Source organism: Plenodomus lingam, assembly GCF_022343315.1.
Source record: "Plenodomus lingam strain CAN1 chromosome Unknown contig_9, whole genome shotgun sequence".
In the NCBI taxonomy this organism is placed as follows: domain Eukaryota; kingdom Fungi; phylum Ascomycota; class Dothideomycetes; order Pleosporales; family Leptosphaeriaceae; genus Plenodomus; species Plenodomus lingam.
This window is the reverse complement of record NW_027093973.1, coordinates 432,195-458,756: the sequence shown is the minus strand read 5'-3', so window position 1 is coordinate 458,756 and position 26,562 is coordinate 432,195. Positions and strand designations below refer to the sequence as shown.

Here is a 26,562-nt window from a genome sequence, read left to right as displayed (position 1 = left end):
ACCAAAATCACTAAATTTTCAACACTAAATTTCTTAATAACTATAGCACCTATTAACAACGCGCTTGTAGCAATTAAATCCTTAACTCTTAGAGAAGATTTTATATACTTAGAAATAGTAGAAAAGTATAGTTACTTATAGTTAACCTTATCTAGATACTACTAGAAAATTTAGTAGGTATATACTACTACTCTACTAAATAGTTAAATACTTAATACTATATAAGAAAGTAAGCTTATAAAGTATATTAAAGAGCTTTATAAGTAAGGATTACCCCCTATATAGACTATTATTTAAAATTTTATAACTAAAATAATAAAGAATCTAGTAAGTAAAAATTAGGTATAGCACTTTATTAACTACTATAATATTAATCTTATCTCCTATTAGGCTACTAGGCTTAATTATAACTACTTTAAAGCTAATTCTACCTTTAAGTATAGCTTATACTTTAAGCTTTTATACTAAAAAATAGAATAATATAATATTAAGAGTTAGTATATTTATAATATAGATAAGAAGGGTTTTCTTATTAAAGTACTATTAAAAACTAAATATATATTTAATAAGAGCGCCTATAAGTAGAGAAAGATTAGAGTTATACTCTAGGATAGTAATAGGGAGTAGATTACTACTATAGCTTGTATATACGCTAATAGTACTACTCTTACCTCTACCTTTATTTATTAGTCCTAATCTAGAGCTCTATAGGATACCTAGTTATAAGATTTTAACTTATTATAATACTAAGCTTTCTTTATAGGATTACTAAGTAGGTAGATAAGCTACACCCTAGGGGTATCCTAGCTTAAGGAGGTATTTAATTATAAGATAAAAGCTAAAGCTTATACTTTATACTAGCTTCTTATCCTTAATAGCTATAGATCTTATATAATAATAAAGTTTATTAAGTACTATAATAAATATAAGATCCTACTTATAATATATCCCCCTTATAGCACTTATACCCTTTAGCTACTTAATATTATAGTATTTACTCCCTTTATAGCTTTATATAAAGCTTAACTATCTAGTTTTCTAGATAGCTTCTAAGGGCTTATAAGTATTACTAAGAGAGATTTCTACTAGTTATTTAATACTATATAGAGTAATACCTTTAAGGAAAAGCTAATATTAATAGCTTTTAAAGTAATAGGTATCTTACTACTTAACTCTAATATTATCCTTTTAAGGTTTAAAGCACCTATAAATAATAGTAACTAGCCTTCTTTAAGTAATAGTATAACCTTAATATTAAGTATAAGTAATTAGAGAAAGATAGAGTAGTTACTCTATAATACTATAATTAATATCTATAATAAATAGTTAAAGAAGCTTAGCTAGATACTCTATACTATATTAGTAAGAAATACTCTACTTAACTATAAAAATAAACACCTAAGGGCTACCCTAGCTAATAAGAAGAAGCGTAGGAAGCGTAGTAAACCTCTATTATTACCCCCTAATAATAATTATAGTAATAGTGCCTAATTTATTTTACTATTAAAGGTAGAGTAAGTATTTAAGCTTTAGAAGTAAAAGAACCTTAAAGAATAAGAGCTATAATACTAAAAAAGTAAGGTAATTAAGCTTTATAAGTAATAAAAGCTTACTAAAGCTTAACTTATAGAGGAGTATTACCTAAATTAAGTAATTACTAAGAAGGAGTAGGAGGAGAAAGCTACTTAAAAAGCTACTACACGTAATAAGTAGAAAACTACTAAGTAACTAGAAAAGTAACTCTAAAATAATATTAAAATATCCTAAATAGGTAAGAGGTAAATCCTTAAGCCTCCTACTATTATACTAGCTAAGGTAGTTAATAAGGAGCTAGTAGAAGAGGATATAGTAGTAGAGGTAACTTTATAGCGTAGGCGCCTAATTAGACCCCCTAAAAAGCTGCTTATATAATCTAAAATATTTAATCTACTCTAATAGATCTAATAATCGCGACTCTAAGAAATCTTGTAATAATAGCTATTATAGGTGGCGCAATATCCTTATTTAGTGGGTGGTGGATTTTGGTGTTGGTGGGCGCTCGGTGGGGGTGGGCGCTCGGTGGTGGATCACGTTACCGGTAATCTTATCACTTGGCGCATATCTTGACTTGTGTCAGGGGTGCCCACGCGTTCTCTCCGCTGAACGTCACGTCGCGATTATCCGAGCCGGTGTTCCCATCTTGATGCCGAACTCGACGCATAGAGGAACAGTTCTCACACTTTTCCAAAGTAATGTACCATTCTAGCCTACTGAAATTCCTCGAAGGTTGTTCTTCGATTCCATCGCCACATGGGCTGGCTGTCCACCTGCAAACATCACAATGTCCTCCACCAAGGTCCATCTTCATGATTCTTGTCGCCCTGCCATTCCATGGATTCAGTCCTCGTCAACTGTGCCTTGATTTCTTCAAATGCCCCTACATCATGCGCACAATTCTTAAGCACGCCATGATTCAAAGCATTATGCAAGTGATGCAGACAACAGCATTGTACTATCGCGCACAGTGTATCTGGCCCGTATGCCCTTTTTCTTTGTTCTGGACAGCTGAGTCTCCGTCTATTTGGTCTTCTGCTCCGAAAATGCTCATTGTTTTTCTATATTATTGCCTGTCCAGTTACACTATGGCTGCACAGTGTAGTCTACAATATGCATCCCCTGTCTCTGACGCGAAGAATATAAACATGCCCTCGGGTTCCGTTCTACCGGTACGTACACTCCTGTCAGGAATTCGACAACTCGACACAATAATCCAACCTCAGCAAATCAACCCACCTTCTGAAAACACTACCTCTACCTGTGTTTTCGTGTCATTTTTGATACTTCCCCACTCAAAAGGTAAGCATCTCTTCTACTCACGGTTTTGTTTGTTCTGCTATAAGTCGTCTCCAGTTCATTAGCACCATGCTCTTCAATTGCGGCTCCTGCGGCTCTTCTGGCGCCCCGCAATACAAGCTATCCTGCCACAAAACCAAAGACTTATTTTGTAGCAACTGCTTGAGAAAGACCTGTTTTGCTGCTCAGGACGAGTTGGTTCGATGCCCTAGTTCGTGTTGCCGCGGCTTCATGACCTTGTCTCCGTTCGCCCAAGCGTTGCACCTTAATACCAGATCCTATGACATTGAGTGCGTTGGAAAGGTCCGCAATCAGTCCGAGGTAATGAACAACTTGATTGGCTTCACACGCGATGAGGCCATGGCCGCATTGCAACACGTTTACAGCATATTCGAAGATCAGATCCTGGATCCCGTTGCATTCGGTGGGGCTCCGGGTTATATCACGGCAGGCGCCCAAGATTCGTTCGGGGCAAATGTTTCACTCAATCCTTTCTACAATAACTTGCTTAAAGAGCTGACAAGTATTCCCAAAATGATGACCACACCTTTGGAGCTCGAGGAGGATCTGAATATCGTGCTCACTCGCCTGCTCCATTCACACACTATGCGCTATTACGAAGCCGTGCTTGCGATGTCGGGTGTCGACATGACTGACGAAGAGGCCATTGTAGAAGCAGCCATTGCCAAATACAGCCAGGTTCGGGACATCAAGGATAACTGGACTGATATTATTCAAAAGTGGGTTGAACTGCTGACCTGGCGTCACTTGGAGCGTCTCGCACCCACGAAGGGTAGTGCTGCATGAACGCCACCGGTGAAAAGCTCAAGACACAGTCTGAGGCTGGTCTCAGATCTGGTGAAGCAACAGAGCTGCCTGGTGTAGCTCTAGGTCTTCAAAAGGTCAAGTAACCAATGGGCCTCGAGGTAACAGTAAGTATGTACTATAGATTGTATCCATGAGTTTCTCACATCTTCTCTTCCACTCCCGGTGACTGTGTCCAGTTTGAATGATACTACGTCAAGGCAGCGCCTGTGTCCGCGCTAGTGCTGCTCTGTTTACTCAAAAACCTTCCACGGTGCTCCTCCCCTCCAAACCTTCATCGACACACAATCTTTTCGATCCACACACAATTTCCTTTATTCACATACAATCTCCTTCATTCACACACAATCTTCTTCAACACGATCAGTTCAATCAACAAGATGGCCAACATTACCTTGACTCCCCTTCAGATCGCCACCTACGAGGTCGAAGACTACGAAGCCCAGTTTTGTAGGTCTTACCGCTCGTACAAACGTTGCATGCGCGAGCTGGAGGCGGCAGGAACTTGCGTACGGTACAGGTTCTTCGTGCAGTCTAGCTTGGCGTTCAACCTCCAGTTGAAGAATGTCTTTGTCTGCGAGCCTCAACGCCAGTGCTTGTTGAAGATCATCGGCCTCCAGAGGGAGCTTGATGCCTGGAGTAAGGGAGTAAAGATCTTCAACCGTAAGGCGAGGCGGGCAAACAAGAAGTGGTCTCGCCTCAACCGGTAAGTTCTGAAAGTTTCATTCAAGAGTGATGTAGTTGCTGACGGGTTCTCAGTTTGGCTTGGGAATCGGGCGAGGGCTCATTTCCACCTCCATCCCATCCTCCTCCACCTCCACCAACTGGTCCTCCACGTCCATCACCACCATCAGTGCCACAGCCAATCATTGTGACCAAAACGATCACAACTACCACTACCATCACTACCAACACAACTACCAATACCATAACCTCCTACATGTAAACCACCTTTGTCTCTGTCGTTTTGCGGCCCCCTTGTGGGGAACCCCCTCACGAGCCCGCTACCATGATTCACCTTACACCTCTCTTGTCACTTGAATGGTCTGCGGCCCTATCAAGTGCCTCAGGTTCTCAGCATCGGGCTGCCTTGTTAGCAACATACTGTGTTTACATGTACTCGCTACACAATGCCCTGCCCAGCACTTGCAGTGAGCGACGCTTTCCGTGTTCAGTAAGCCTATTATAAGTATATTATCCTTCAAGGCGTTTGCAAATGATATAGTCAGATCTCTTTCCATTATGTAACTCCCATAATCGGTTTGACATGGTCGGGTACCTGCGCTGGCGCCAGTATCCTGGCCACTGTGCGCTGCCGCCGATGAAGTCACTACGCTAAACAAAATCATAAGGCAATTTACTCTCCTACCACATTGTCCTCCCCATTCTAACACCCTGAAGAGCCCTTAGTCTGGCCATAAACACTAGGTGTACCGATCACCAACTTCAGTCAGCCTATTTCCAACACAGCGCCACTCGCCTCCTACGTCTTCACTCTGCGACTGTCGTCGGTCCCATCGACGCATAGCATCCTACTAGCCTCCTCATACAACTCGGAGCCTGGCCTACATCCTCCGCAGCCATGGATAGTACGAGTGGGTGCAGGAAGGAGGCGTCGTCCCCAGGGTAGCGCAAGGCCGGGACTGTCCATTGTGACAGTGCAGCTATGTGATTGGCGCATACAGATAGCTTCCTTGGGTTGTCTGGTGACTGGATATACTCATTGGGCCCGCCATTACTAGCAATTTACTTCCAAAAACACATACTGAACATTGTAACTCGTGCGCAAATATGCTTTATGTGAAATTGAGATCTCTTTACTCTGCGCTACAGTAAAGAATAAAAGCCACAGTGTGGTCCTGACGTTGAAAGCATACCTAAGTACCACAAACGAATTTGATTTTATTTGCTCCTGTGCCACTTTGTGTGTTCAACGAAACTTTCCCGTCGTCATTATGCAGCACGGACACGAGGAGCAAGTCATTACAAGATCTACCTTCACCCTTTCTTTCTGTACTTCCGCCTCATGAATCTGGCTTGATCTGTCTACCCGGAAGCTTTGAGAGCCGTTCCAGTCCACAGTGCTTCCACACATGCATCTTTGATCACTGCGCACTTCTATTGTGCGTACTGACAAGGCCACAGACGTGCTGAATTTCGGCATTCAATCTGAATATTACAAATATGGAAGGATCGAACAGCCGCTTCTCTGCGACTGGGGACGATAAAGCGGGGTGTTTGATGGCCACTGGGTACGGCGATGGTTCTATCTGACTAGGCAAACGGTGAGACACGGAACTGTCAGTGCAAAACTACAAAGCGACAAGTTGTCATTCTGTCATACTTGAGATACACACTTGAAATATACACTCAACAGCTACATATCCTGATCGTATCCCAAGATATCCTAGCAAAGCTGCCGGGAAGAAAGGTTGGGCATTGGCCGCTACCATTGGCGACGGTGAGACAGTCTGAGCAGAATCTCACAGAAGAAAATCAAACTCGAGTATAGATCTTGTCCTAATCATTCAGCTACAAAATAGAGCACAGAGCTTGAGTGCAGATACTGTAATCACGTGACATGTCCGTCACCAGGACACCCAATGTTGTTTGATGAATGCCCACCCAGCAAATCAGAGAATAGCCCCATGCACCGGCGGCCCAATCAGTAGCATCCCCTACACTGCTCCAGACTAGCCTGGAAAGAGCGGGTCCAAGTGCCAGGGCTTTGGGGTTCGATCGCATACACTCGTTTGCACTGCCCACAGATAGCTTGAGCATTTTCAATTTTGCTTCCCACTCTCTCGACTCCTTCTCCACTGGGTACCTTTGAAGTTTCTCACTCGCTAAGTCGTATGTATATCTTCACTTGCTCATTGCACGGCTATTGATTTGAAACACAAGCACTCTCACCATGTCCCAGGACATCGTCAACAACACCGGCTTTGGTGGCGGTCCTGCTCTACGGGCGCCTGACTTGACCATCAACATCGCTAGTCAAGGAGACCTCATTCTCGTGGTCGGTCCTAGCCAGCGGAAGCTTCGAGTCCTGTCGGCAGTCATCAGCATGGCCTGTCTGAGCTCCACCAACTCGTTCGGAGAAGTCTGTGGAAGAGCGCGCGTTAATGATCAAGGCCTCAAGTATGTTGTCATGCCTATGATGAACGAAGACGCCGTGGAGATGATCTGCCAGGTCATACACCACAAGATATCTCAGCGTTACCACCTGGCTCCTGAACTGGTGTTCGCCATGGCTCTTGCGGCTACAGAATTGCAGTGTGGCCAGTCCTTGCAATTTGCCATGGTCACCTGGCTTCAACCACTCAACATGGGCATCAATGGTAATGTCAGGGGCTTGGTCTATCTTATGGCCGCTGCCTATATTTTCGGTGACGTATCCGCTTTCCGGGGCATTACCAAGCAGCTGTTGATGCATCGCACTGGTGGATTCATGTCTCTTGCCTTGCAATATCCCGAAGTCTTCGCTGTGGTACCCGAACGAATGCTCTGTAAGTGTTTACCATCAACTATATTCCCGTGTCCAAATACTGATCATGTTCTTACCTATAGGTATGCTCGAAATTCTTGGAGCCATTTGTGTGTTCTACTTGAAGAAGGCGATTGCGGATGGACGTTGGGACCCAATGAGAAGTGGACCGTCCGGTAGGGTCATCTGCTTTTGCACCTGGGGTTACGAACGCTTTCTGTACTATGGTCTTTCGCTTCATGGAAGTGGACTCACCCCTCATCAGTTGCATGGACGTTCTATCTGGGCCATCGGGCAATCCATCATCCACCTCAACGATCCGCAGCCGCTGCGTCCGACAAGACAATGCCTAAACGATCAGCACGTTTCACCAAACTTCTGCAGTCTTCGAAACCAGCGCGTAGGATTCGTCTACCGAGCCGCGACCCTGTGCCTCTATTGCGTTCAGGCAGATGCGCTTGGGAAGGCAGTCTGCACCGCAGGACATCAGTTCTGGTCCTACAGGGTCTAAGAGCAAATTGGAAATGTGGCATGTCGCGTCTTGGAACATTGATGAGACCACCTGATTTGGAGGACTGTGGGCTATGCCTACCATGGATAGACTTGGAGTTGTCGTGCACTATACTTGGGGATGCACACTGTGCTGATTCGTAGTGCCGCTTGCGTGTCTGTGGAACCTTCTATAGATCACTTCACTGGCTCCTACGAAATGAAAATACTCTATACTAAAACTACCATCCATGTGTCGACACTTTACAAAACCGTTGCACTGCTAACTAGATTTTCATTGATGAGGCAGGGTTGATGCTAATATCATCACGTATCCAGAGTCGCGAACCTGGATCCCCTCTTATCTGGACGAATGGCACTCTTGAATACAACTACTTTAAGGAACCAGACCGTACGTCAAGTATATGTAAAATATCAGAAGACCTAGTAAGTTCACTAAGAATACTATAAAATACATCAACTACCCAAACACCACCAACCATTAATTTTCCATCTCCAGTAGGCCCGTACAACATACTCCCAATCCACGCCCAAAACCATCTCAGCCATCTAACCTCAAGACTCAGATCTCAAGCCCCCACCCCACGCTATACCACGCTCCTCCAACATTCCCCCCAATCACAGTCAAAAGTGCGGGTTGAGCTTTGAAAAGCCACTGATACATCGCTTTACTATCGCAGGTAGCTCGTATGGAAATAGTCGCGAGTATTGAGGGCATGTGTTTGTATCGTTCAGAATCAGACCGTGAAGTGAGGGGGAAGGAGATGAGGGGAGAGTTGATGAGGTCGATGGGGATGGTGGTGAGTTGGATAGAGTCTTGAACTTGAGTGAGAAATACTTGGGACAGTGTGGTTCTGTTGGTCTGCTCTTGTGGGGTAGGGGGCCGGAATCACGTGGCGGTATAATCATAGTAGAGGATGAGACTATTCGCAACATGCACGAGCGACAAAAGAAAACTCGCGCGTACTTTGCATAAATCCAAGTAACGGGATTGACATAGACTGGACAGACCAACCTTGATGTCGTCCACAACCCCATCAACCAAGAAGAAGTTCAAACTAGAAGAAGTTCAAACTCAAACACCACAATAAAAGCACGATTCCTCAGACCAAGAATAAATATTCTCTTGCTACGCTACCAAAAAGCACGCCAGTTCTTACGTATATACACTAAAAGAATCGAAACCTCACCATCGCATCCAGCGACGACGTTGAAACCATGTCAATAGAATCCATCTGTCTCGCAGTGAACATTATCTCATGCCAAGATCATCCCCTAATATATACATTTCCATGTGTTTGTATGCGCGATATCCAACGCGGCTCTAACTAGAGAAGTCACGGTATGCCGTCTAAAAGAGAGCGCGAGCATGACGGCGAGCCTTGGGCGCAGAGCTGGCACCCGAAGCCTTACGCTCCAACCAGGCGATGAAGGTATCGAGCGTGAATTGCTCAGGGAGGTCGCCGGAGTCCTGGCCACCAGTGGAAGGGGCAGGGCTGGAGACAGGGGCAGGAGAAGGAGAAGTAGCCGGGGTCTCTGGCTCATTTGCAGGCTCAGGGGTCTCAGCCTCGGGCCTAGCGACGGGGGAAGGGCTGGCAGAGGGTTCAACGGGGACGGTGGCGTTGCCGGAGGGAGCAGCGGAGACGGCAGGGGTGGTGGGGGTGGTGGGCGAGCCGCTGGATGCGCCGGCGAAGAGAGGGGGGCCGGGGATGGGGTAGTTGATGGTGGAGGCGTAGGGGTCGAAGACGATGCCCTTCTCCTCAGCGGTGTAGAGTGCGGTACCAGCGACGCCGCCTTCAGGCTTAACAGTGCCGGAGCCGGTAACCTCGATGTTGAGGCACTGGGGGTAGGCCTGGGCGCCGTTGACCTGGCCGGCTCCGTGGAGGGCAATGATCTCGTGGCGGAAGACGTACTTGCCAGCAGCGAGGGTCTCGGGAACAGTGACTGCCCAGGTGTTGTTGTTGGCAATCAGCTTGATGGCAGCCCACTCGCCATTGTCGTAGCCAGCAGCCTCAATCTTGGTCCACTTGAGCTCCTCCTTCTTGACGGCAGCGACGTCGCCAGCGTAAGGAGCGACGTAGGTGATGACGGGGCCGACGTGGGAGTCAGGCCAGACGGTCCAGTGGAACTCGACAGTGCCACCGGCGGCGACCTTGGCGAGGGTGTCGGAGGAGCCCTCGGGGCTGGCAGCCTTGTGGCAGATGATGTCTGCGGTACCGAACGCGTTTGGCTCTACAAAGCCGTTGTCGAGGTTCTCTGCGTACCAACCGATGTGCTCGGGGATGGGACCATTGTTCTGTTTGGCGTAGTAGTAGTCCAGCTTGAAGCCACCGGTGAAGACACCATCAATGGTGACACCTGTGACGGTGCCGTGGGCAGTGGCCGTAGCAGCAAGAGCCGCAATGGCACCGAGGGAGGAGATTGTCTTGTACATGATGAGTGACGTAAATGGATTCTTTGGGGAAAGGCGTGAAAGTTCAAGTCGTTTGCTGGAAGCGAATGTTGATTTTGTTTGAAAGAGCGTCTGCCGGCTTCACACAGTGAAGAGACTTGGAAATGAACGAAGGTGGAAAAGAAGGACTGGTGTAAGAACCGAAGAATGAAGCTGTAGCACTGGTGATTGTACTATGGCGAGGTATCTTGACCTATTTATCTCGGCCCTCTCCCTCCCTGACCCATTATTTCCAGAGTGGCGCAGAACGACAGTCCATGTTGTAAGATTCATGCCGCGCGCAAAACGATTCACGCACGTCGAACTATCCTCAGTGTATCCATTCGAATGTTACCTCTTGGGGTCAGACAAGCGATATTGTCAGGACTGGTTGGCATCCCATACCTAGCCGCAGTGTAGGCGTCAAAACGGCGTTGGGATACGGTACCCCACTACCTGGCTGCTTCTGTCTCGATTGGTGCAAGCTACTGACAAAGGATCCCTTCAACGAATCGCACGAATCGGCTAAAGGTATTGATTATGGTGTAGCGATCGGGCTGAGTGGAGTGGTATGAAACAAGCAAGTCTGGAGTTGTGGTAATGTGCCCGGTCTTGGACCTTGCCAAGCATTTACTTGTTTCTCTAAAACAACTGCCAAGAGTGCCCCATTGCGTGGTTCGCCTGTCAGGTGTCAAGCAACTTGTCGTGGCGGGAATGACTGATCAGAATTGATGAGATGATGTTGGCCTTGTTTATGCGCTTGTGTAATTGGAACGGGTAGCGCCGGCGGACACGAAGCCTCGCAGTGCAGCGTTCATCGTTCATCTTCCAAAGGAGAACAAGAACTTCAAAGCGCAGCCAACACCCTCTCTCTCTGATCACAGCACTGTGGCCCAGCTGCATCAACATCGTATCAAGACTTGCCTGCATCGAAACGTTCATAAGATACTATTCCACCCTCTTCCACTCGCGCGCGCCACAGTCATGCATCGAAGCGAAGTTGTACACAAGACGGGTGGCGCGAGTGGTGATGTTTGGACCGTGGGCCTGGATTCAACCAGGGGTGCCGTTCCGTTTCAAACGTGAAACGGAGATTTTTCCCCCAGTAGTGAGCGGACAAACATCTCGAAAGAGAAAGGCTTGCATGAACATTTCCGACGTCAAATTTTACGAACGGCTGAACGGATCGGTACCGGTAGCGGGTCGTGGTTGGCGATGGGGTTGGCAGAAGCAACAGAAGCGAGAAGGAGATGAGCTCTCTGAGCATAGTATGTCTGAGTGGATGGATGCATCACACATTCATGCTGAGAAGGAAAGCGTGTTTGGTCTGGATAAAGGCCGTAAGGATACTGTCGTTCAGCCTGTGGACTGTTCTCCCGTCAGTATCAAAGTGGCACTCATCCTGAACCAGACATATCGGCCTCTCAAGGTCTCAGTATTGAGGCAGTACTGGAACTCGTAGAAGGGTGCTGGCGTTTGAAGATATCAACAACCAAGCTACTGAAAAGGATCTCGACGATGGGCGAGCGGCTGTCCTTTGTATTATGTACGTCAATCCTTCAGGTGCATTATTAAGATTATATACAACTGACGTTCCCAAAAATGTGCTCAAACGGCCGCATTTCGCCCGTGCAATGCGTAAAGCGAGATACCGATATCACCGCACTCGGGATACGGATAAAAGCATCGCCACCAGACTTACTCCAACCACGCCTGCAAGCTGCCCACCAATAACACCGCAATACCCAACACCCATTGTGCGATGCCAAAGGCGCCCTGCACATCATGTTTCTTGATCGCCCACATAATCGCAAACGCCGCGCTCCCCAAGCCACACGCCTAAAGTCACGGCCCAAGTCTTCTGCGCAAGGAATCCTTCGACAAGATGCACACCCCAATCCATGCCAGTCTCTAGTCGCTGCCGCCTTTTTGGACACCGCGCATATGTGATGAGCTCGCCATCGTAGAGTAGTCGGCTGGGTGCTGGAACAAGTGGAGGAGGTAAGTACTGCCCACAGGTGGAAGAAGGTCATTTGGCTCAAACGTATACGGGTGTTGGGATGGAGACTGAGACTTCTCTGGACCCGGTGAGTTGCTGGACGAACTCGCCGATTTGGGAGGCATAGACGGAGTGGCCCGAATATCTGCAAAGCGATTGCGATGTACCTCAAACTGGACGAATTCGATTGTCGTAAGACCACGTAGACGCGCCCAACTATACCAATGGTTGTTAAGTTGATCGTAGTGCTCTCGCAGCGCAAGGGCAAGGTCCTTGTCACTTCTGATGCGTCCCTCGTTTACGTCGATATGCACGACCTTGGGTGTACTATGTAAGCTTCCCTTCATTTGCACACGTCAGCAGCCACGATTCCTCAACCTGGGTTGGCATTCGAACACTAAACGGATTGTTCGGTCGTATGCGAGTTGGGCTATACCTCGACGTGTCGGAGCGCTTGCCCCATGATGCCCATCCTCCATACGTGGACGAAGGAGTCGTAAGCGTAGAGACTCTACTCGAAGCGTCGAATATGGAAGCCATTGAAGAAGCAGAGCTACTTTGGCTACTGGGACTTCGTGGAGTATGTGCCCTCGGACGATTGAGATACGCTTCGAGCAGACGGGCTGCATTTGGACGTTGTTCTATATAGTCGTCATAAAGCTCATCACCGCACAACTAGGCAAAATCAGCAACATAATATATGAAAAGTAGATATACCGCCTTACACAAGTCCAACGTACGCGCACATGCTTTTTTGGCACAGGTGGTTCTGCGCCATAACGATCGCGCAACAGTTTCAACCGTTGATTAGCTTTGCCCAAAAGCGCAGCGATCGCAAGGCTCCAAAACTTCAATGTCGAATTCCGACCACTGTTAGGACTTTGCCTCAACTCTAGATCGTACGGCAGCGATATCTTACTAATACTCTCATCGATCGGCGGCTCAACTATTTTTGGTAGTGCCCATCCATACGCCGAAGACTTAGATGTACCAGGTTGGGAAGCCTCTTGGCCTAGTGCCCTTTCGACGGCTTCACGTAGCTTGTGAGAAGGATTAATTTGTGGCGGCAGAGACGAAGTACATGAGCTCTCTGCTTTAGCTTCATCGTCACTAGAAGATGACGAAGTCGGCTCTGGTGACTTTGGTCGGTGGGATCTTCTCCGACGCTCCAAGGGAGACGATTTTTTCGACTTAGTATTTGATACGCTGGTCTGTAATCTGAGCTTTGTGCTAGCCTCCAGTAAAGGTCTTGATTCATTTGCTGATGAGCGTCGCACATGGCGTGCTCTGACTGCCGGCGACTCTTGCTGTGTTGCCATGTGTTGTTCTCCTCCTTTGCTGCAAACTTGCTATCTCGACCACCACGAGATGCGTAGCGAAGACGTTCACGTAATCTAGACGTGATTATGCAGTCCTGTTGGAGGCGCAGCTCCTGAGAACCTTTACTTGATAGCTAACTGTACGGTACCGTACATGATGCCTCCTGTCGCAAGGAAGCTCACCTCTTCCTCATCCGAAGATGAAGAGAGCATTTGGATATGAGCTTGAGGTTTGAATTGGATGAGTTCTGCGATGCCAGATCGATCAACACGTCGCCGCTATGAATGTAGGTGCGATGCGATCCAGCCTGGAACTGGAAATTGGTGGCTTGTCCGTGGCAACTCTGGTGAAAAGGCGCTGCGCTGTGTGCACATTCCTTCCTGCGTGGCCGCTCAACGGCGAACCTACTACGATGCCTACGGTACCTACGATCGATCGTGCATTATGGACACATGGTAACATTGATCAAGTAAATAACTTCAAGATGGCCTCGGTGCTTTCTCCGAGCTTTCATAACAACCAAGCACTATAGTATATACCTGCCGGCGTATACGTCACGAGGGCCTTCAAGCATGAATCATTCACCTCATCAGTCCGTTGCTTAACTATGCGCCTCGGTTGTAAGCATCTCTTGATGGGCTCGGCGCCAGCTAAAATAAACCGCCCCTCGTCTCTCCTCGGGTCATTGTATGACCGCTACCTACCAGATTCCCCGCAATACGACTGACGATCCCCAGTCTTCTCCATAAATTCTCCGTCCTACGGCCTCGAGATTACCCGCAAGCTTCGCATCTGTGTGGGCGACAAGCTGATGGCCCGTGCCAAAATCACGGCGGTTCCCCGATCTTCCTCGTCCAAAGTATCAGGGCTCTCAAGGCACGGCCATGGACGCGCGACGAAGATGTGTCTATTTGCGAGCTGGGGAGGTGTCTTGCTGATCACATAAGTTGACGCCGTGTCCTGGCTATTTTCTTCTTCTTTCGATATCTGGCCATCTTCAATCCAACTTCAAGATGCATCTATCAACGATCATCCTCTCCCTTGCGTCGGTGGTGTCGGCTGTACCGACATCCCCGGTAGCTTTCGACCCGGTGTTCTCGCGCAAAGTCATCTTCACACCTCCAGCGAACTACAACGACCCCCGCGTCTTGTATGCTCGCAGCGCGCAGTTCAAGAATGGTACCTTACTAGCGACATGGGAGAACTATTCCCCCGAGCCACCCCAAGTCTACTTCCCCATTTACCGCTCCACGGATGGCGGCCAGCACTGGACAGAGATCTCGCGTGTGCAAGACACCCAGCAGAAATGGGGTCTTCGTTACCAGCCCGAACTCTACGTCCTTCCCGAGGACTTTGCTGGCTACAAAGCTGGCACTGTCCTTCTCTCTGGTTCTTCCATTCCCACTGACCTTTCTCGGACTCAAATCGAACTCTACGCCTCGACCGACGGGGGTTACACCTGGAAGTTTGTCAGCCACATCGCTGCAGGCGGTGAGGCACGCCCCAACAACGGCCTCACACCTGTGTGGGAGCCATTCCTGATGCTCCACCAGAAGAAGTTGATCTGCTACTACTCCGACCAGCGCGACAATGCTACCCACGGCCAGAAGATGGTGCACCAGACCACCACCGACTTGAAGAATTGGGGCCCCGTCGTCGACGATGTCAAATACCCCAAGTACACCGACCGCCCCGGCATGCCCACCGTTGCCAAACTGCCCAACGGAAAGTTCATCATGACATACGAGTACGGTGGCGGCCCTGCCATCACCACCTCCTACCAGTTCCCCGTGTACTACAAGATCGTCTCTGACCCCGAGAAGTTTGGCGATGCTACTGGTATCTCGCTGGTGGCTACCGATGGCAGCATCCCTACCGGCTCACCCTATGTTGTCTGGAGTTCCGTTGGTGGCGTGAACGGTACCATTATTGCCAGCGCACACAACAGCATGGCTGTCTACATTAACAAGGGTCTCGGAGAGGGACCATGGATTAAGAAGGATACTCCTGCTGCTACTGCTTACACTCGTCACCTCCGTGTGTTGACCGACCCATCTTACCTTATGATCATGGGTGCTGGACAGCTCCCACCTACCACCTCTATCAACAAGGTTGAGAACACCGTCATTGATATTAGCAAGTGGTAGATCATCTTAGATGGCTGTCGACCTCGGTCGTACAGTAAAGTAGTTCATCAAATGACATATGTACTGTTAAACTTGCCCTTAGAGAGTGGTTCTGTGAGATCATGAAGGCAATGGTGTTGAAATCATTGATGAACACATCGTCATGACGGCCTGATCATGCCAAGTCTGACTCCCCCTAGATTTGCGTGCCTGCCTACTTATTTCACCTTAGATACTATTTGAATAATATTTTTAATGAAAAATCTTTTCAGCAATGTGGAAATCTATCGTTGTATAAGATCGTATATCCGTTTAAGAGAAGAAGAGGACCAAAAGCATGTTGCGTGGACCTCACTCCATGCAATGCAACATCTCTCTACTCACACAAGCCCCGAACCAGTCCAATCACGATCTGTATCTCGGCCTAGCACAGCCAGACCCATCAGAAAACCTTGCCTCTACTCTCCCCTACGCACGCCCCCGACATCCACATCCAGCTCCAAAGTCCTACCCGTCACAAACCCCAGCATGACAATACTTTCCACACCCCTTCTCAAACACCAAGCCTCCCATCCACTCTCCATCACCTCTCCAAATACCATTCCCGCACTCAAACACACACGGGCAGTAGGATTCGCCGCGACTAGTCGTAGTGCACAATGAGCGGTCCCCTGTCTGCTGGACGTAGAGGATGCCCAGTTGCGCAATGGAAATGTCTACAATGGGGGGTTAGATTGCATGGCGAGATTATTTATAGGCGTCTGAAGGGGAAAACAAAGTACTGAAATCTTGCATGAGTTCCCAACCACATTGTTGACTGCTCGCTGCGCGCCGTGTTGTCGGACTGGCCATGACATGGACAAGGGGGATTGATACGGCCATGAGAAGGGTATTGAGTAGATGGAAGCAGACGGTCATCTTGCTGCTAGGATTCCAGAAAATTCAAAGGGAGCAAGATAAGTGGAGGGCAAGGCACGATGCATAGAGAGTGAAAAAGCGAGTTTGCTACTTCGAACAAGTACCGCGGTGTCAGGTTACACGCTGGCACACGTGGCCATCTCTCTGCGTCACACCGCTTGGGTTGTTTTCGCACCATGGAGATGGCTGAGTCTCGACTTCAGTATGGATATGGTCTGCTGATGGGATGTTCTGGGGCGGCGGTGGGCGTCACCAGCGACTTCAGTGGAAGATAGTGTGCCATGTAAATGGGGATACCGTAGTCCACTCAGAATATTCACGTCCAAAAAAAGCCTCTACCAAAAAACTTTGGATCAACGAAATAGTACAAGCTGCGAGTTCAAACCAGAGCGCGAGAGTACCAGCCTAGCAGAACAATCAGGCCTTCTAAAGATAACGCCTCCGCGGCGATACGTCATGTTCGCGATACATGACTTGGTCTTGGTCGGCTGTCGGATCCTGGCTGACACTTAGCTCACAGCGCTAACCCCGGCCCGACCATTTCTCCAGCCCCCCCCTCAACACGGGCGTAAGCGAGCCACAGCGCAAAATCGCCAGGTCGAGCGAAACCGAAACTCGCGATTTCGAAAACCGCAGCAACTCGACAAGACTCCATAACGCCAACTCTCTTTTTCTCTCCTACCCCGTCAATTCTCATCCGACCAACCGACAATATGGGTGGTGTTACAGTCAAGGACGTCGAGGTATGTGGTTTTCCGGACGTGTGTGCAGAGCTGGAGGTTGTGTACATGGTATTGATACTGACGATTGCTTCTTATTGCAGGCGCAAAAGTTCATCGGCGCATATGCCGCTTTCTTGAAGAGGCAGGGAAAGCTCCCCATGTAAGTTTTCATCCGTATACTCTGATGTCTATGAATCTGTGCTAACGATTGTCCCCAGTCCAGGTTCGTATCAGTCCAGCGGGTGATTGAAAAGCCTGAATCCCGTAAATGGGGGATAACTTCAGCTTGCTGACCCTTATCTACAGGCTGGGTTGATACTGTCAAGACTTCCGGTATGTTTCTCAATAGGAAAAACAGAAATCTCATCTCTCTTTTGGACTGGCACCTAACTTCCCGCTCTCTAGCCTCCCGCGAGTTGCCTCCCCAGGATATCGACTGGTTCTACGTCCGCGCCGCTGCCGTTGCACGCCACGTCTACATGCGCAAGACTGTCGGTGTTGGCCGTCTCCGCAAGGTCCACGGGTACGCGGTCCCAGGTCGCGAGTCGAATAATGTCAGCAGAATGTAAACTAATACACAAACGCAGTGCCACCAAGAACCGCGGTTCCCGCCCCTCGCACCACGTCGATGCCTCCGGCTCCGTCGACCGCAAGGTCATGCAGGCCCTTGAGAAGATCGGTGTCCTCGAGCAGGATGAGGACAAAGGTGGCCGCCGCATCACACAGTCTGGCCAGCGTGATTTGGACCGAATTGCGCAGACCACCCTCGAGGCTGACGAGGAAGAGGACGACGAGTAGATGTTTTTTGCGGCTCAGAGGAAAAAGCAACTGCTAGCATTTGATTGCGGGGCGGTCATGGATCTACGGGTTTTACGGCTTATGGCGTTGAAAATCATGACTTCGCTGGGGCAAGGATTAGCCTAGGACATGAAATGATACTGGGCTTGGCCTGAAAGCAACTTGATACACCCTTTATTATGTGTGCCTCGTGCTCTCTTGCCAACTTGATTATTGCGTAGAAGCTGGCTTTGAACCATTGAATAGTGGATGGGGGTTTACATGGCCTGAACAGCCCATCAAGGAAATATTTCCATTGGTTCGAAATAAAATCATCATGCGCAGAGAAGACAATAACTCGAAAATGCCATTGCCGAACAAACCCATATCTAAAATCAAACCCCAAATTTATCCATCCATCCGTCCCACTCTCCCAACACGCCCCCTCAAAACAAATCCGTCATGGCACCATGCGACGCATCCCCCACCAAGCGCGCATACTTCGCCAACACGCCCCTCGTCACCGGCATCTTCGGAGGTGTCCACTCCGCCAACCTCTTCGCAATCTCCTCATCACTCACCACCATATCGATCCGATTCTTCTGCGCGTCAATCGTAATAACATCGCCATTGCGCACCACAGCAATAGGCCCGCCCACCGCCGCCTCTGGACAAATATGGCCGACAATGAAGCCATGACTGGCGCCTGAGTAACGACCATCCGTAATGAGAGCGACATTTGTAAGTTTGGCGCCCATAATGGCCGCGCTGGCTTTGAGTTGTTCGGGCATGCCCGGCCCGCCTTTGGGGCCCTCGTAGCGCACGACAACGACGACGTTTTCGCCGTGGGGGATGAGGCCCGCGTTCATGGCGGCGTCGAGTTCGTGTTCTTTGTTGAAGACGAGGGCTTTGCCGGTGAAGAGGGTTCCCTCTTTGCCGGTAATTTTGGCGACTGCGCCGGCAGGCGCGAGGTTGCCGCGGAGGATTTCGATATGACCAGTGGGTTTGATAGGGTTGTCTAGGGGACGGATGAGGACTTGGTCTTGGGGGAGAGAGGGGTAGGGCTCAATGTTTTCAGCGAGCGTTTTGCCGGTTACGGTGGGGATGGAGCCGTCAAGGAGGTTGGCGGCAACGAGGAGCTTCATAACAGATGGCATGCCGCCAATGTCGAAGAGGTCGGCCGCCATGTAGCGGCCGCTGGGGGCTAGGTCGGCGAGAAAGGGAATCTTGTTGGATACACGCTGAAAATCGTCAAGGGTCAAGGGGACGCCTGCTGTGCCGGCCATAGCGAGTAAGTGTAGGACAGCGTTGGTAGAGCCGCCGAGGACCATCATCATGACGAGGGCATTTTCAAAGGAAGCTTTAGTGAGAAGTTTGCGTGGAGTAATGTTCTTTTCCATGCAGACGCGAATGGCAGCAGCCGCTTTGGCACACTCGCGCATTTTCGCAGGCGATTCAGCGGGTGTGGTCGAGGAGTTGGGAAGCGTGAGTCCCATGGCTATGTCAGATTAGTATCTTCATGTTCGATTTTGTAATGAAGGATAGGATGGAGCGGGGTGGTCTCGCTTCTTACCTTCAATGGATGTCGACATTGTGTTCGCAGTGTACATGCCACCACAAGCTCCTGCACCTGGACACGCATTCCTCTCAATATCCTCCATGATCTCATCGGGCGAGAATTTGCCCTCTTCGGCGCTCTTCAGGTTCTTATAGATGTATGCTCCATGGCTCTCGTAGCAGGTGGAAATATTGATGGGCTTCTTCAGGGTCTCGGAGTAGCCTGGCATGATGGAGCCACCGTAGACCATGATAGATGGGCGATTGTGACGAGCGAAAGCCATGATGACTCCCGGCATGTTCTTGTCGCATCCGGGAATGGCGATGCAGGCATCGTGATGTTGAGCGCACGTGACGGTTTCAATGCTATCTGCTATGATTTCACGCGTTTGTAGGGAGAAGCGCATGCCTGTGAAAAGTCAGCACAGTCGGTTGTAATGACGGATCAACTGTATACCCTCGCCACCCATTGTAATACCATCCGATACACCAACAGTATTGTACTGCCATGCTAGCATGTCATCATTCAGCACATGTTTCTTGATCTCTTTCCCTAGTCCAAGCACTGCATGCATATAGTCAGTCTGGAGCCCCCACGGATCAATGAGGCTCTATAAGAGCGTGGTCAGATTGACCAATGAGCCGCTGTGAATCGTCTGACATACAGTGAGTGCTGCCGTCCCGTTAGCACCATTACGGCAGAGTGACGGGATTAGGCATGGGGTCAACGGACTTGCATGGGTTTCCTTCCCACCACACACTAGCAATTCCGACGTGAGGTTGCGTCTTCATCGCTTCCCGTGAAGGTACGCCGGCCGCGTAGAGCATGGCCTGTACCACTCAGCTGAAGCTCGGCTATCACTAATCGTGCTCATCAAGAGCTCGAGGGGATGGCAAACCTGTGCACCGGGGAAGTCATGGCCCCTCGTGAGTGTGGACGAGTACTTGTTCAGCGCTGGCCGACCGTCTTCCAAGGTCGCGTCGTCTGGGAGATGTGGGAAGCTGAGAAAACGAGGTTCCTCTGGCTCGCTTTGCTTTTGGAGATTTCTCGGATCCATTGCAGGCAATGGTGTTGGCAATTGTACGGTAAGAGGATGTGAGGTTGACGATTGGACAAGTCAATGGTGAGCTAATTGGGAGTTGAAGCAACTGAAGGCGTGCAGCACGGCAAAGAGAAGGTGAGAAGGAAAGACAGAGTCACGAAGAAGGCGCAAAGGCTGGTAGGGCCGGTGTGGGAAGAGATAGCGAAGCGTATTAAGCCACTCCCATGGTAGAGATCCAATCGCAAAGCCATGATAGCAGGCTAGTAAAAAATAAGCAATTCCGTTTCTTGGAAAGCTCAAAAGACAGCGGGCTGTGGGGCGAGGGCAGCTTTCTATCGCATCGTGCTTGATCCGTCACACCTACACAGGAGGGAGGGGTACAACTGCAGTGCTCTAGGTAAGGTATAACAAGTGCCCCTCCATGGCCGACGGTTGATACCGACCTACGTAGCACGTTGGCTAGCTCTGATCTCGAAGCCCTAAGCCTTTGGCACAACCAATGTTGCGCGGTCAATTGTAAGCCGAGTCATGGCGCCATTGGGATCTTGGGACCCACGTCTGTCGGAACAGCGAGCGATATCCCATATCGCGTTGGCGCAGCCGATGAAGGAATCTTTGTTTCTGCGGAACCGCTTCCGACATGCATCGGTGTGCAGGAATCTGGGGCAAGCCAAAAACTTGGGACCTTCCACGGCGCATCTCGTTTTGAGTGGAGGGAACTTCGGGATCATCTAAGACTTATGTACTACTGTGTAGTAGCATATGGTATACTGTAGGTTCTGCTGCATGTTGATGCAGGTACCGCAGTGTTTCCAGTCCATGTGTGTTCATTGTGTTCATAGGCTACTCGGCTGCCATGCTGAACATTTCGCTTCATCTCCGATCAGCCGCCCAAAGACGGGGTAGATAGCGATGACCAAGTGGTCAGAGAAGGTAGAGTGGAATGAACACAGTAGAATGGCTATGTTAGCACGGTATCAGGAATCCATAGCTGCACAGTGCATGTGCAAGCATCGACGATCACGTGACGGTCTAGCTGTAGCGGTCCACGAAAAGAGCCTTGTCGGTGAGCAATGGATGGCTACCTGCTCAGTTCCAAGTGGATGCTTTTGATTGCAAACTAGGGGAAGAGAAGATGGACAAGTGTTCGAAGAGCGATGGAGGAGTGATGGCCATAGGAGAAGGGGGAGAAGGGGAGAAGGGGAGGGAGGGGACAGTGGAAAGCTTGAACACAGGCCCTGCCAAGTTTCTCACGATGGGGGAAGGCGCCACTTCCGCTTCGACCCATTTGGTAGCAAGAGCAGCCCAACCATCAAACGTCATCCGAGCCCATTCTTCCTCTCCTCTCCCCTTCCCTCCCCCCCTCCCCCCCCCATGCCACACATACATACTCCATGCCAATCCCTTCTTCTTCCATGTGCAACTCCTCTATCGCGACTCTGCGCGACCTATTCTTTTCCACTAACTTACTATCTTGTCATCAAAGCATCTCAGCTCGCTACCACCACTACCACCACTACCACCACCACCGTCAGACGCAGCTTACCGGCGCTCCAGCTCTCGTCATCGCCTTTCAACATGAGACTATCAGACACGACACAGGTCTTCCGGCTGCAAATTAGGTTCCATCCTTGATACTCCTAAACATCATAATTGCTGTGTTCCCGACGTGTGCGCGCACTGCACCGTAATAGACGTTACCAGGAAGCCGGCTCTTGCTCGCCAAAGAATCAGAGCACGAGAGGCTTCTTGTTCATTCCATTGGCTGCTCTGCCTTCGAGGGCCTGCATCTCGCCCGCCCGCCCGCCAACACCGTCAAGCCCCGTTGAATATAGATTCAGCGTTGGAGTACGCAAAGAGACATGGAGCCTCATTCGCGTCCATGCTCGTCCCAAAATGGCACGTTGCGTCTTCCACAGGCTCTGCTGCTCTTCCTAAGGACTGTCCTGGCTGGACCCGACCCCGATCGTGTGTCACAGGCCGATGCGCACCCTGCAAATTGGCCAGATATAAGGAATCTGCCCTACCGTCTGACCCGTCTGCTCAATCCCTTTGCAATCCCTGAAAATCTGGCCAGCGTAACCGCCGTGGGCATGGTCAAGTTGGCAGCAGTCTGTGGGATAGGATCTGCGTTTTGGCTATGGAGCAATCAGAGAACGAGACGGAATGTCTCCGAGCCCCAATCTCAATCAAACTCGACCATGGGTAAGTCTGCTATTCTGGATCGACATCTGGGCTCCACTAGATTCACGTGATCCGATGATGCACTATGCATTTCAATCCATGACTAACTCCGTTCAGATGCGAGCAGTGCCACTGACCCAGGACTCATCAAGAAATTCTCACATACTCGCGCATACACAGTTCCGTCGACTGGCTTCACCTACCCACGTATCAGGACTTTCTATCGCACTCATGATCAGGAGACGAAGCTGCCACGAGAGCCCTCTCCGCTGCCCCTTCTCGTCTTTATTCATGGCTTGGGAGGTTCAATTGCTCAGTTCAACCCTATATTACTGAGTCTATCCAACCTTGCCTCTTGCCTGGCTATAGACTTACCAGGATGCGGTGCCTCATCTTTCGAGCCAAAGGCATGGGACGCTTACACGACTGAAGCCTTGGTGCATCTGCTTGCCGTGGTTATCGAGGAATATCGCGCTGTGAACGAGAACCAGACCGTCATACTCGTAGGTCACAGTATGGGCTGTTCACTGGCCACGTTGCTAGCTTCATCCACGTCTCCACTTGCACATCTCATGTCGATACATGTTGGTGGGGTCATTGCAATCTGTCCCAAGGCGGAGCCACCTACAGAGAAGGAAAGCAAACAACTACGCACGATTACATTGATACCGGCCACCGTATTTGACCTGCTTAGAAAGTGGGATCGTAGAGGCGGTGCGAATAGTAAGAGTGTGTTGCGCATGGCTGGTCCCGATGCCGAAGAAGGCACCAAAGTGCTCCAACTGCGCTACAACCAACAAAGTCGAAGCGCAGTGTGGCAAAGAATGGCAAAGGGTATGTGTCCTGACTATTCCACTGGGCAACCTCGAGGTGGCCTGCCTGGCAAGGCAGTTTGGAGTGGCCTCGATGTCCCAGTGTTTCTGGTAGCCGGCGAAGATGATACGGTCACGCCAATCACCAATGTGAAGCGGATTGTCGAGTTTCTTGGAAGAGACGTCTCCGCAATTCAGTCTCCTAGCGAGAAGGTTAGCTTGCCCATTGCGGCCGCTCCATTCGATCCAGCTGTGATTCTTCCCGCAGACCCAGATTCTACTACCATACGCAAACACCAAGATTCGGGCATTGACGCAAACGATCTACCCAAAATCGAAGATGATACTGACATGACAGACTCGATGGCTGCTACCAACGATGTTAATTCCGTCACTACCAGAGACACCGTGACAGACAGCAGTCAAACCCTGCTCGACGCACCTCTCGTTTCCACGACCCCAACACACAAATCCAGCAACCCATCTCCCCATCCCCGCCGCCTCGTGGTTAAGATTCTCATCCTCCCCAAGCCTGCCGCACACGCCCTTCTCTTTGCCCCAACAACCTCGCGCATCATCTCAGGTCTCATCGGCAACTTCTTTGCTGACCACATCGACCCGCGTCTCTCGCTCAGCTGGCAACTCAACTACCTCTCCACAGAGGGTAAATGGGACGTGAAGAACCTCGCAAAATGGAAAGCCGTGCAACCAGTCTCGGAGCCGATTGGCAACGTCTTTCGCGCCATGAAGACGCTGCGCGAAGTAGACGAGGAACACACCCCGCGCGTCCTAGCGCAAAAGTGGAAAGGCAAGCTCAGCGCCGTCATCGACATTTCGCACGACAGTCCAGTCTACGACCCCAAAGGCCTCGAGGACGGCGGCATCCCCTACCACAAGTTCCCCACCGTCTCCAAACAGCCCCCTCAGCCCGACGAAGTCCGTGCTTTCATCGAGCTCGTCGATCGCATCCGCGCAGAAGGCAGACCGGGCCTCATTGGCGTACATTGCCATTACGGGTTCAATCGCACGGGCTTCTTCGTCGTCGCTTACCTGGTCGAACGTCAGGGGAGGCGGGTCGAGGAGGCAATTGATATGTTCGAGGCAGCGAGGCCGCCGGGAATTCGGCATAGTCATTTTATTGATCAGTTGCATGTGCGGTATGCGAGGAATTTGAGGAGGGCGCCTACGCTGTGATAGGAATTTTTGTTGTTGTGTACATGCTATGCATGTATGTTTATTCATTCTTCTCAATGAATTCTCTTCTTCGTTTCGTTGTCACGGCCGTGGCGTTTCTTGGGCGGAGCTTGGGGTGTTTGTATCAGAGGGTGGGATTCTTTTTATATTCTATCATGTCTATTTTATGGTTTTGAGTTTGAATTAGGACAGGGGTATTGTTATGGTATCATGGTATTTTTATCTTTTTTATGAGTATGCCTCTAACCCACGTCCTTGATTTTTCTGTGCCCGGTTTCTCGTTCCCCGGCGTCTTTTTTATGCGGGATAGCGGGGTTTGGGGAGGAGAGGGGAGGGATGGGGAAGGATGGGGTATTAGTGGTATGGTGTGGTGTGGTGTAGTATCATGTAGTGGTTATAGTATAGTAGTGTCAGCATTGTATATCTCAACGTAACATCATACAACACTCGCATACGCACCCCATGCTACAATTTGGATCAAGGCAAAGAAAGAGACGGAAGCATGCAGATGAGATTGTTGGATGGGAGTGAAGTTGTTGGGATGTTGGGATGCTGGGAGGTGGTGTTTCCAGTGTTTGTCCAGTGGTTTTCCAGTGGTTTTCTTCTTTCTTTGTAGTAATATTTTGTTCGGTCTTGTTCTTGGCTTGGATTGGCTCATGTCTGGTGATGTTGTTTTGTCCTGTCTTGTCTCGGCTACTTGTGTCGTGGCCGAGGATGGATGGAGTTTTTGTATTCACCCACCCATTCACTCTGATTCTCATTCACCTATCATATACCACACCACACCACACCACACCACACCGCCAAATACAACTCAGACTGAATATCTCAGCGTGCGAGGCATGAGGTATAGGGGACTTGTGTGTTTGCATTTGATTTGATTTCTGGTTGTGATTTCCGGTTGTGATTTCCAAGGCCTGATTTCCAAGGCCTGATTTGTAATGTCGATTCTGATTTCTATTAGGATACTTCGAATCGGAATTGTAATTGCCCTTAAAAGGGCAATCACAACCCCAATTCACAACCCTAACCCCGGCACCCTTCATATTCATACATCCCATCCACATCCACATCCACATCCACTCCCACCAAACAACCCGAAAAAACGCTTCAGGTCCAGGGGGTAGGCACTATTTACAAAAGGTACGTGACACCGTATACATCTTTGCCATGAAACGCGTCTTCGCTGTATCCTTGGGTGCCCGAAAACAAGAAAAATACAGGGGCGTGACCAGGATTATGAAAGCTGCTTGGTGCTAATATCTGTCATCCCGTCATCTGTCATCCATCATCCCATCATCCATCATCCATCCCATCATACCATACCCAGTTTCCCCCAGCGCCCCACAAACCCCTTCCCAATCAACCCATCCACCATCCACCCAACCCAAGCCAACCCCCACTTAGAACCCAGCAGAATAATCCAACATCACCCAATCCAACCCAAACCCGTCGTAAAAAACATTTGCAGGCCATTTTTTCCTTCCTTCAGGGCCAAGGGGGGGTAAAACGAAAAAGCGCGCAAAAAACCAAGAGCAAAGGGTTTGAGAGAAAAATTATGCTGAAATCGTTGTGGTATAAGACAAGATATGTGAAGTCGTGTGTCGTGAGGGTGGCGGGAGATGGGGGCGTGTAGTGGGAGATGGGGGCGTGTGGTGGGACGCTGTATGTGGCGGGATGGAGTGTGGTGTCGAGCGGGTTTCTGGGGGGAAGAGGACGTTTTGAGTCATGGTTCTAGAGTACGTCGAAAGTATGTCGTCGTTGTATGTCTCAAGGCCGGTTTTGTACTTCCATGTCGGGGGAGGAGATATGGGCGGATGTCGTG

General features: G+C 49.6%; 11 protein-coding genes across 11 annotated transcripts; 6 read left to right on the top strand and 5 right to left on the bottom strand.

Moving 5' to 3' along the window:
• Positions 1-2,901: 2,901 nt before the first annotated feature.
• On the top strand, positions 2,902-3,639 carry IAQ61_010678 (uncharacterized protein; the record flags this gene model as incomplete). The annotated part of the gene is made up of 1 exon (XM_003834632.2): positions 2,902-3,639. One exon carries the CDS (start codon positions 2,902-2,904, stop codon positions 3,637-3,639), a length of 738 nt encoding a protein of 245 aa, XP_003834680.2.
• A 2,550-nt stretch (positions 3,640-6,189) lies between these two features.
• IAQ61_010677 (uncharacterized protein) lies at positions 6,190-7,694 on the bottom strand (the record flags this gene model as incomplete). Its single annotated transcript, XM_066098883.1, has 4 exons — positions 6,190-6,355; positions 6,624-7,162; positions 7,266-7,454; positions 7,560-7,694. 4 exons carry the CDS (start codon positions 7,692-7,694, stop codon positions 6,190-6,192), a joined length of 1,029 nt encoding a protein of 342 aa, XP_065951041.1.
• A 1,311-nt stretch (positions 7,695-9,005) lies between these two features.
• On the bottom strand, positions 9,006-10,088 carry IAQ61_010676 (uncharacterized protein; the record flags this gene model as incomplete). The annotated part of the gene is made up of 1 exon (XM_003834630.1): positions 9,006-10,088. One exon carries the CDS (start codon positions 10,086-10,088, stop codon positions 9,006-9,008), a length of 1,083 nt encoding a protein of 360 aa, XP_003834678.1.
• A 1,141-nt stretch (positions 10,089-11,229) lies between these two features.
• Positions 11,230-11,547, top strand: IAQ61_010675 (uncharacterized protein; the record flags this gene model as incomplete). The annotated part of the gene is made up of 1 exon (XM_003834629.2): positions 11,230-11,547. One exon carries the CDS (start codon positions 11,230-11,232, stop codon positions 11,545-11,547), a length of 318 nt encoding a protein of 105 aa, XP_003834677.2.
• Positions 11,548-11,996: 449 nt separating this feature from the next.
• On the bottom strand, positions 11,997-13,847 carry IAQ61_010674 (uncharacterized protein; the record flags this gene model as incomplete). Its single annotated transcript, XM_066098882.1, has 6 exons — positions 11,997-12,411; positions 12,521-12,759; positions 12,825-13,216; positions 13,276-13,478; positions 13,587-13,784; positions 13,834-13,847. The coding sequence occupies 6 exons, from the start codon at positions 13,845-13,847 to the stop codon at positions 11,997-11,999; spliced, it is 1,461 nt and encodes a 486-aa protein (XP_065951040.1).
• Positions 13,848-14,011: 164 nt separating this feature from the next.
• On the top strand, positions 14,012-14,355 carry IAQ61_010673 (uncharacterized protein; the record flags this gene model as incomplete). The annotated part of the gene is made up of 2 exons (XM_066098881.1): positions 14,012-14,091; positions 14,142-14,355. The coding sequence occupies 2 exons, from the start codon at positions 14,012-14,014 to the stop codon at positions 14,353-14,355; spliced, it is 294 nt and encodes a 97-aa protein (XP_065951039.1).
• A 62-nt stretch (positions 14,356-14,417) lies between these two features.
• On the top strand, positions 14,418-15,551 carry IAQ61_010672 (uncharacterized protein; the record flags this gene model as incomplete). The annotated part of the gene is made up of 1 exon (XM_003834626.1): positions 14,418-15,551. One exon carries the CDS (start codon positions 14,418-14,420, stop codon positions 15,549-15,551), a length of 1,134 nt encoding a protein of 377 aa, XP_003834674.1.
• A 1,481-nt stretch (positions 15,552-17,032) lies between these two features.
• Positions 17,033-18,364, top strand: RPS19 (40S ribosomal protein S19; the record flags this gene model as incomplete). The annotated part of the gene is made up of 6 exons (XM_066098880.1): positions 17,033-17,191; positions 17,272-17,330; positions 17,394-17,434; positions 17,477-17,503; positions 17,576-17,693; positions 17,758-18,364. Coding segments are annotated over 6 exons (615 nt in total), but the record flags the coding sequence as incomplete, so codon positions are not given.
• IAQ61_010670 (uncharacterized protein) lies at positions 18,365-21,710 on the bottom strand. Its single transcript, XM_066098879.1, has 6 exons — positions 20,404-21,710; positions 20,266-20,335; positions 20,170-20,177; positions 19,962-20,115; positions 19,521-19,913; positions 18,365-19,445 (listed from the first exon to the last, which is right to left on the bottom strand). The coding sequence occupies exons 1-6, from the start codon at positions 20,560-20,562 to the stop codon at positions 18,394-18,396; spliced, it is 1,836 nt and encodes a 611-aa protein (XP_065951037.1). The 5' UTR covers positions 20,563-21,710; the 3' UTR covers positions 18,365-18,393.
• A 699-nt stretch (positions 21,711-22,409) lies between these two features.
• Positions 22,410-24,737, top strand: IAQ61_010669 (uncharacterized protein; the record flags this gene model as incomplete). The annotated part of the gene is made up of 2 exons (XM_003834622.1): positions 22,410-22,752; positions 22,849-24,737. The coding sequence occupies 2 exons, from the start codon at positions 22,410-22,412 to the stop codon at positions 24,735-24,737; spliced, it is 2,232 nt and encodes a 743-aa protein (XP_003834670.1).
• A 436-nt stretch (positions 24,738-25,173) lies between these two features.
• IAQ61_010668 (uncharacterized protein) lies at positions 25,174-25,395 on the bottom strand (the record flags this gene model as incomplete). The annotated part of the gene is made up of 1 exon (XM_066098878.1): positions 25,174-25,395. The coding sequence occupies one exon, from the start codon at positions 25,393-25,395 to the stop codon at positions 25,174-25,176; it is 222 nt and encodes a 73-aa protein (XP_065951036.1).
• Between the last annotated feature and the right edge of the window lie 1,167 nt (positions 25,396-26,562).